Here is a 10,005-nt window from a genome sequence, read left to right on the forward strand (position 1 = left end):
AACAAAAAAAAAAAAAAAAAGAAGAAAAGAAATCTGACTTTCCTTCCCCTCGAAGCCATCATCTGTCAGAAGTTTCCCAGAAGTACCTCTCCACTCCATGCTAGAATGTTAACTGGCTTGATCTCGTGCAGGTAGCCACAGCAGCTGAGTTCATGGATTTGATGGTCCTCTCGTGTCTAAAAGACAGTTTCACTCCAGTTCTCCCAATCTCTGGCTCTTAAGATCTCTCTCTTTACCTTTCACAATGGTCCCTTAGTTTTGGGGTGCATGTGATTTGAATGCCCCATTTGTGGCTGGACACTGCATTGACATTAGTCTTTATACTTTGATCGATGGAGAATTTTTATGCTAACTACCATCCACTGTACAAAGAAACTTCTCTGATAAGTTCTGAGAGATGTACTAATCTCTTGGTATAGAGGTAAGAATTGAGAAGGCAATTCCACACTATGCTCATTTAGCAAAATAGTAGTCATGATTGAACCTTGGGGCCTTTTAGTGGTTTTGCTGTTGTTGTTTTGTGAAAACAGCCTCACTGTGTGGCCCAAGCTGGCCAGAACTCAACTAGGTAGACTAGGCTGGCCTTGGACTCAGGGCTCAGCCTTCCCAAGTGCTGTAACTAAAAACATTCCCCATTACACCTGGCAATATTCAGGGTTTTATATGTGGAAATGTAAAACTCAAAGGTTCCGATGCGCCAGAGTCACATACCATCCGTATCAGACTCCAACCCTTTCACGTATCCAAAGCAGACTGTTATACTTACTACCTCTAGACAAAGCTCTTGGCATCAAAGTCAGAATTTAATGAAACAGATTATGACAGGTATTGGTCTCAGACTTGTGTAGGCTAAGCTGACCTTAAACTGGATATTCTAGGTGGGTGATGGTGGTGCACACCTTTAATCCCAGCACTTGGGAGGGCAGAGGCAGGCAGATTTCTGAGTTCGAGGCCAGGCTGGTCTACAGAGTGAGTTCCAGAACAGCCAGGGCGATACAGAGAAACCCTGTCTCGAAAAACCAAAAAGAAAAAAGAAAAAAAACAAAAAAAGAAATACTGGAGCTTTCAATTTCAGGGTTTTTGTTTTGTTTTGTTTTGTTTTGTTGTTTTTTTCAAGACAGGGTTTCTCTGTATAGCTCTGGCTATCCTGATACTCTGTAGACCAGGCTGGCCTGGAACTCAGAAATCCGCCTGCCTCTGCCTCCCAAGTGCTGGGATCAAAGGCATGCGCCACCACCGCCAGATTTTTTTTGTTGTATTATTTGTGTGTTGAATCAGTCTCCCATGTAGTTCAGCTGACCTTGAACTCCTGGTAGCCCTACATCCACCTACCAAGAGGCAGGTTTTCAGGCATGTACAACCATGCCTATTATCCGTCCAGATTTTCACGGTATATTTTTGTGCAGTTTCTAGCTTTAAATATATGTGTGTGTGTGTGTGTATATGTATATACACACACACACACACACACACACACACACACACACACACACACACACACACACATATATAGCCATTGGTGCCTCTTTTTCCTTTTTTTTTTTAAAAATTTTTGTCACTTGTTTGCCTCATTTTTAGAAAAGTCCTCAATAATATTTATTTTTTATTAATCTCAATAAATGTTGTTTTTATATGTTTAGTTATCACTGTGTAAAACTGTGTCCTGATTTTGCAAATGAGAAGATTGGGTTAAATTAAAGTTATACTTTCTGGTGTTTTTTCAGTGTTGGAGATTGAACTCAGAGCCTCATACATACTAAATCAGTTCTCTACCAGTGATCTGCACCCCCTTTCTTAAACCTATTTGGATACTCTACACTATTTTGTAATTAGAAATTACAAATTAGAAGGAAAATACTTTAGAGAGCAGGGGTCTCATGAGCCAAGGCACTCAACAGCCCCAGTTACCGTTTAGAGCTTCCTTCTATGGGCTCAGCAGAAAGAATTTGTTATAAGGGCTGTGGTGGGGTGATTTCCTGTTTTGATTGATAGATCAGTTCGCAAATCATTTTTCTACTGTTGCTTCTTTCCATAATGCATCTGGTTTTAATAAAATGCACACCCAAGTGCATAGATACAAGAGAGTAAATAGATTCTCTAAAAATTAACTTGACACAGTTTTGATTTGTTACACTTGTATCTAAAGTCAGTTTACACCGGATCAGAACCAGGATGTACTGCAAGTACATCTGATAGAAACTGTTCCTTAGTCCTTACGGGTAGACAAACCTGCATCACTGATCGATGATTGGAAAAGGGCATGTTGATGCAGGTTGGGGTCCTGTGCTGCTAGCAGGTTGCTTGATGCATTGTTCAGAGAAGGGTATGCTCATAGTACCTGCAGAAAAGGCAGGGCTGCTAAGTGCATTATCAGAAGATGGTGTAAGAAGATGTTTAGCATAAACCCAGGTAGGGTCTCAGGTCTGAACCACTTACTCCCTGGGCTTACCTAGATCATGTATACTTCCAGCCAGTAGTGTTCTGGTTGACCTTTATTCTAGAGTAGCTGACTTCAGTTGATGTATAACTTTATCTATAGTTCATAAGTTCATGGAATGTGCATTCATTTAATGTTTTCCAAATTCGGTTCTGTAAAAGATATTTTTGGTAAATACAGGAATCTGTGCCTTAAGCAGATTTCTTTACTGAAGGGCCACTGAAAAGCATCATAAATGTGCATACTAGTCTTCCAGAGGCTTTCTCTAACTTGTTTAACAAAGAGACCACCACCCTTTTTTCCAGAATAAGTATTTGTGTCAAGTTATTTTGACAAATACTAATTTTATTTATTTATGGAATACAATGTAATTTGATGGACATATACATAATGATTCTTTCAAAGCTTAACATAACTTTTTTTTTTTTTTTTTGGTTTTTTGAGACAGGGTTTCTCTGTGTAGCCCCGGCTGTCCAGGAACTCACTCTGTAGACCAGGCTGGTCTCAAACTCAGAAATCTGCCTGCTTCTGCCTCCCAAGTGCTGGGATTAAAGGTGTGCTCCACCACAGCTCGGCTAACATAACTTTTTTGTAGTAAGAAAATTAAAGTTTATCTTAGCATATTTTTAAATATACATTACTGTTAACAGTTGTCACCATGCAGTATGATAAAGCACTGAAACTTCCTCCTACACAGAATTTTAGAGCTATTGTGGAAAAGAGAGTGGAAGAAGTGGAGGGAGGGAGGGAGGGAGGAGAGGACTGGATTTAATGTTGTGTTTGTGGTTTTTCCTTTTTGTTTCTTTGGTTTTTGGTTTTTTGTTCTTTTGAATTATCATCCAGTTCATCCTTGTGAGCCCTAGTTAACTCTTTAAAGGATATACTTTTAAGTGCTTAGTTGAAGTTTAAAAACATTTTTTTGGTAGAAAATTTTAAAAAAATATTTACTAGGGGAAAAAACTAGAGAATGTGAAGCTTTTTTTTTTTTTAATCTTAATTGTTTTTCATGTACAACCTGTTTTTATTTTTTTATTTTTTTGATGTAATATTCCAAGGAATTCCTTTGTAGTCTGCTATCCAGCAAATTCCATTAGTGAAGCCCAAATGTTTATTCATCATTTAACTTAAATATCAAGGTATAATCTGAATGTTTTGGTTGAGTTTAGGGCAGGTGGTTGCAGGTAAACAGGGAGTCACACATTTTTTGGAAAGGTCTCAAGACTGAATTGCTATCACAATAATAATGTATTATGAATTATTTATTATGTTGAATTACTCTTTAGATCATCAAATTTATTTTAGGTTAGTACTGGAAATTAGAATTCTAGTCTTAAGTGTATGTCAACATTTTAGGCATAAGTAGTTCAATGAATAATTTATATAACACATAAAACATTCTCTATCATCCCACAATATAGAAAATACAAATTAGTTTTCCAGATGTTTAACCCTTTCATTATTAACTTTTATTTTCTGTAAAACTCTTGAACTAAAATTACCTTCCTAACCTTACTCAATAAAAATATTAATTAAATCTTTTGTTAGTGAAATTCGCAGGTGGACACTGTTTTTTCTCGTCACTGTCATGTCAGTTGAATGTGGAAACTTGCTTTCTTGAAGTGGTGCTTATGTAAACTCGCTTTTAAACATTTCCCTCTTGCTCATTAGGAAATATTGCCTTTCTTTTTAAATGTCATTGTTGATTCCCCCAGGGCTGTGTTTAACATGGCTCCCTTCATAAAAAATTAATATTGAACCAGGATCCAAAGCAGCCTCTCCCAAACGATTCTTTTCTCTTCTTTAAAAAGAGGAGGGGGAGTTTCTCTACAGCTGTTAACTATCTCCATTTTGTCAACATCTCTCCAAATCCTGCTATGATTTTTTTTTTTTTTACTTCACAAAATTGGTGATAAAGTCTCCCTATCATTCTATATCTCTTCTTCCTCTATACAAAGTTTAAATTCCAAGAATTTGCTTGGGGTAGAGCACTTATGCAACATGCACGAAGCCTTGGGTTCTAACCAACAGCCTTGTAAGAAGTAATGATCAGAACAATAGAAAAAACTTTGAAAAAAATGAATGACTGGCTGTTTGTAGCTGTGTTAGTGTTCTATTGCTGTGAAAAGACACCATGACCATAGCAACTCTTATAAAAGAAAGCTTTTAATTGGAGCTGGCTTACAGTTTCAGAGGTTTAGTTCATTATCATCATGGTAGGGAACATGGCAGCATGCAGGCAGATGTGATGCTGGAAAATAGCTGAGAGCTCTACATCTGGATCCATTGGCCAGAAGAGAGGAAGTCCACTGGGACCTGGCTTGGACTTTTGAACCCTTAAAGCCCACCCCCAATGACACACTTCTCCAACAAGCCCACACCTCCTGTACTAGCTGGTTTTCTGTGTCACCTTGACACAAGCTGGAGTTATCACAGAGAAAGGAGCCTCCCTTGAGGAAACGCCTCCATGAGATCCAGCTGTAAGGCATTTTCTCAATTAGTGATCAAGGTTGGGAGGGCCCATTGTGGGTGGTGCCATCTCTGGGCTGGTAGTCTTGGGTTCTATAAGAAAGCAAACTGAGCAAGCCAGGGGAAGCAAGACAGTAAGGAACATCCCTCCAAGTAACATCCCTGCATCAGCTCCTGCTTCCTGACCTGCTTGAGTTTCAGTCCTGACTTCCTTTGGTGATGAACAGCAATGTGGAAGTGTAAGCTGAATAAACCCTTTCCCAACTTGCTTCTTGGTCATTATTTGTGCAGGAATACAAATCCTGAGTAAGACACCTAGTCATTTTTTTTTTTTTTTAAATAATGCCACTCTTTACTGACTTAGAGAGCATAAGCTCAAATATATGAGTTTACGGGGGTATTCTTATTCAAACCACCACAGGAACCATGTTATTGAGAACAGTATGATTGAATTTTTGTGTTTCTAAGAATTTGGAGTTAGATGTAGTAATGTACAACTTTAATTCCAATACTTGGGAGGCAGAGGCAGCAGATCTCTTGTGAGTTCAGGCTAACCTGGTCTACATAGTGAGTTCTTGCTGGGAGCCATGGCCTTAACTATGGCCTAGTGAAAAAATTACTAGCTTACACTTACAGCCCTGAGAGAACATGTGTAGTCTAACAGAATATTTGTGGGTGTGGAGGACATTGTGACCCTTGGTTCCAGGAACTGAAGATTGCCACCAGCCCTCCCTTGCAGTGGGCTCTTCCCCTCTCCCTTGTCACAGGATCTCCCCCCTCCCTTGAAGCTTTTCTCCTGCTTGTGCTTATATTATCATCCCTGAAGTAAAAGTTTTTGGAGCTTGATCAGTCTGTCTTGCTCTTATTCTTCGTGTCTCTTTTGGTCTCCTTCTCCCTTGCCCTAGGACCCTGTTGAACGCCCTGGGGGTCAGGGCAAGTTCTGTACTAGCCAGAGCTAAATAGTGAAAGTGTCTCAAATATAAATACTTTTAAATGAATTTGGGGTAGTAGGAGTGTGCCTCATAAAAGAGCATGAAACCTCGGTTTGATCCCAAACACCCTGGAAGACATTAGAAAACTCTCTTCCCATGTCTTTAAATGGGAAGATACAAGAGGTTTTTTTTTTATTATTGTTTCAACATGATACATTGTTTGTTAGCTTTGAGTGTTTGAGGTAGGGCCTTACATAGCCCTGGCAGACTTCATACTGTACCCAAAGATAAGCTTCAACTCCTGATCCCCGTCTCTACCTCCCAAATACTGGGAGTACATTTGCGCTACCCTGTGCAGCTCACATGATGAGTTGTTTCTCTTTCTATACAATGGAGGACATTCTGAATATCTTTTGCAGCATGACGTGGACATCCCAATTATCTTTTTCTGTTATGATCTTACTGCAGCAAAGGGCTTTTGTAGTAGTTGTTAAGAGGTTATCCATGATATATAGTAAACTGTTAAGATTCTTTCTGCTTAGTAGCTTTGGAGAGTCACTTGTTAGTTCAGTAAAAAATTAAATTAAAACACTTGCCATAGTATAAAGATTCTTTTACTTCAAATACTACAATCCAAAAGTCCATTCCCAGGTCATACAGACGGTTACAGTGCAGAATAAGACATGAAGCCAGCCGGCCTGACTCTGTGCACTTTTGGGACTCCTATTTTTCCCTCAAGGGATAGATAGCATCAGGCAAATTTCCAGATAGCCAATTTCTTATATTTTAATTTCTAGGAAATAAAAAAATTCAAGGTAAATGTTGTACATTGAAAACTGTAGGGCTGGTGAGATGGCTCAATGGGTGAGAGCACTGACTGATCTTCTGAAGATCCTAAGTTCAAACCCCAGCAACCACATGGTGGCTCACAACCACCAGTAATGAGATCTGACGCCCTCTTCTGGTGCGTCTTTAGACAGCTACAGTGTACTTATTTATAGTAATAAATAAATCTTTGGGCCAGAGCGAGTGGGGTCTACCAGAGCGAGTGGGGTCTACCGGAGCAAGCAGAGTCAACTGGAGCAAGTAGAGGTCCTAGAAAAGTCAATTGCCAACAACCAAATGAAGGCTCACAACAATCTGTACAACTACAGTGTGTACTCAGATACATAAAATAAAAAATCTTTAAAAAAAAAAAGGAAAAAAGAAAACTGTAACAGTTGTGTGATACTCTGGACCATACAGTGATACAGCAAAAATCACTTTATAAAGTTAGGATTTCTAGTCTGACATGCTCTAATTTTCACATTTGAGAAGCAGGAGGATTAAGAAGTGGATACCACCTGGGCTACATAGTAAAAAAAAAAAAAGGTTGGGGGTGTAATTCAATGGTAGAGAGCTTCCCTACCAAGATCAAAGCCCTGAGTTTACTCCCCCCCCAAGAACTCAGGGTTGGGGTGAGTGTGACTCCTCAGAGTTGTCATCTAATCTTGCTCTATCATTCTTTTGGTGACCTTCCCAAACATTGATCTGTTTCCCACCAAGATCTCTGACTTTGTCTTGTGTGTCTTGTGTGTCTGATGGCTGGCTTCGTTCTAGCAGAACCTCAGCTCACCCTATCAAGAGACTTCCTTCTATCTGCTCCTCAGAATTCCTCCTCTCCTGGTTGCATGTCTTCTTGATTTAGACTTTGCATTCTACTTTTAGAGAATCTATCTATTATAAAGTAAAATTGTTGATAAATATGAAATTTTATTTTGTCCTTTCCTCCTGTTTGATATTTTGTCTAGTTTTCCTTTAAAGAAAATCACTGCTGGCTTTGCAGTGTTGTTGAGAACCATTTTATCAGTAGTCCTTTCCAATGCTTTCCTTCTCAGAGTTCATCATAAATTCAGTCTCCCTTGAGACCAGAAGTGTTTTAAATTCTGTTTGTTTTCTCAGATTTTGGAATTTTTATACATATATAATGAGATGTCTTGTAAATGAGCCCAAGTTTAAGAAACTCATTCATTTATATATACCTTACACACATAACATGATAATAATTTCACACAGCATTTTTAATGGGCCCATGTTTTGCCTACAGCCAACTACCTGGTCAGGTGTGGGATATTCCACTGGTGACAACATGCAACACTTTAAAAGTATTAGAGAATTTATATTAGGGATCCTCAAACCATCTTCATTATTTCTAGAATTCTAGGTTTTTAGAATGATGTACTATTATTTAGCAAGCTCCTTGACTATGGAAATTCATGTCCCTCTGTTCTGAGAGAAAAAAAATACTGTTGAGTATAATGGCAGTACTAAGTGATGGAATTGCTTGAAAAGTTAAGCAAAATTAGGATTTTATTTTAAAGTATACTACTTTGAAAATGCATTAGTCTTTAACAACATTACTTGGCTGTTGAGATTTTTAATGTTATAAAATTAAGAAACAATTATAATTAGTATATCTAGTGATTGATTTTTCTTAGATATAAAGTTCAGCCTTCATTTGTTAAATATTGGGAATTATAGGACTGTGACTCTCGATTCCTAGCTTAACTTTTGCTTCACTTAGAAATAAAGGGAGGCTGGAGAGATGGCTCAGAAGTTTAGAGATTTACTGCTCTTGCAGAAGACCTAGGTTTGGTTTCCAGGACACACCCCAGAAGGCTCACCACCACCTGTAGCTCCAGTTTCAGGGAACCTGATACCTCTAGCCTATTCACTGCATGCACATGGTGCACATAAACACACTGGCACACAAGTAGAATTTTAAAAAACTAAGAAACTCTTAGAAATAGTTATGTAAATTCATTATAAATTCTAGTGTGTGTAGCCAAGGAATGCCCTGTAGAAATTTACCTGCTTATTTTCAAGTATTCTTTTCAAGAATGTAAGAATGTGAGTAAAATACTTCTAAAAGCTACATAGATTGATAATGATGTAACTACTTATTGAAATTAATTGGCAAAACTCATTTAAGAATATTTACTTGTCATTCCTATTGCTCAATAGTAATTATTTATTTAATAAATTCTAAAAACTTTACAACTTAAAACTGTTCTTGTTTGAATCACTAGAAATGGAAATAAGAGAAGAAACAATACAGGATATTAGTTCTCAACCACTAGCTCATAGATTTGTAACTATTCCTTCTTATAATGAATTCACTGGCCTGTTGTGAAATAAGAAAAATAAAGTGAAAGTGGAATTAGTTCTATCCAAGCTTGTGTTATGGCTGAAAGGGGACACATACTGAAAATTAGCTATGGCAAAGGAGTCCATCATCCTGCCTCCATGGTACTAGACAGTATTATCCCAATATGGTAGAGCAGTACATTAAAGTGGGAACAAGACGCCTGGGGCTGCCTTACAGCATGGCCAGTACTCTTGCATGTACCAGTTAGGCTTTTCATCTGTGGCCAAGTAAGGCTTAGCATACGGTCTAGCATAGATGAAGAGGTTGCTAATGGTTTCCTTTTTTCTTTTTCTTAGATCCGTCCAGAAAGTGCCCAGAAGAAACTTTCACTCAGAAAAGCTGAAAACACAGTATTTATAACACTGGAAATTGTAAAGAATTTGTTTAAAATGGCTGAAAACAATAGTAAAAATGTAGATGTACGGCCTAAAACCAGTCGGAGTCGAAGTGCTGACAGGAAGGATGGTTATGTATGGAGTGGAAAGAAGTTGTCTTGGTCTAAAAAGAGTGAGAGTTTTTCTGAATCTGAAGCCATAGGTACTGTTGAGAATGTTGAAATTCCTCTAAGGAGCCAAGAAAGAAAGCTTAGCTGCTCGTCCATTGAGTTGGACTTAGATCATTCCTGTGGGCATAGATTTTTAGGCCGATCTCTTAAACAGAAACTGCAAGATGCCGTGGGGCAGTGTTTTCCAATAAAGAATTGTAGTGGTCGACACTCTCCAGGGCTTCCATCTAAAAGAAAGATTCATATCAGTGAACTCATGTTAGATAAGTGCCCTTTCCCACCTCGATCAGATTTAGCCTTTAGGTGGCATTTTATTAAACGGCACACTGTTCCTATAAGTCCCAATTCAGATGAATGGGTGAGTACAGACCTATCTGAGAGTAAATTGAGAGATGCTCAGCTGAAACGACGAAACACAGAAGACGACATGCCCTGTTTCTCACATACTAGTGTCCAGCCTTGTGTCATAACTACCAGC

The 10,005-nt window shown here is 38.4% G+C and overlaps 1 protein-coding gene across 1 annotated transcript in view; it reads left to right on the forward strand.

The window, feature by feature from the left end:
- Positions 1 to 10,005, forward strand: part of Socs4 (suppressor of cytokine signaling 4) — a 15,789-nt gene that overhangs the window by 3,346 nt on the left and 2,438 nt on the right. Inside the window, exon 2 of the mRNA XM_031362632.1 lies at positions 9,319 to 10,003. Within this exon, the coding sequence (XP_031218492.1) occupies positions 9,412 to 10,003 (592 nt within the window). The 5' untranslated portion in view covers positions 9,319 to 9,411. The remainder of the gene's footprint in view (positions 1 to 9,318; positions 10,004 to 10,005) is intronic.

The sequence above is a fragment of the Mastomys coucha genome, unplaced genomic scaffold (genome assembly GCF_008632895.1).
Source record: "Mastomys coucha isolate ucsf_1 unplaced genomic scaffold, UCSF_Mcou_1 pScaffold9, whole genome shotgun sequence".
Lineage (NCBI taxonomy): Eukaryota > Metazoa > Chordata > Mammalia > Rodentia > Muridae > Mastomys > Mastomys coucha.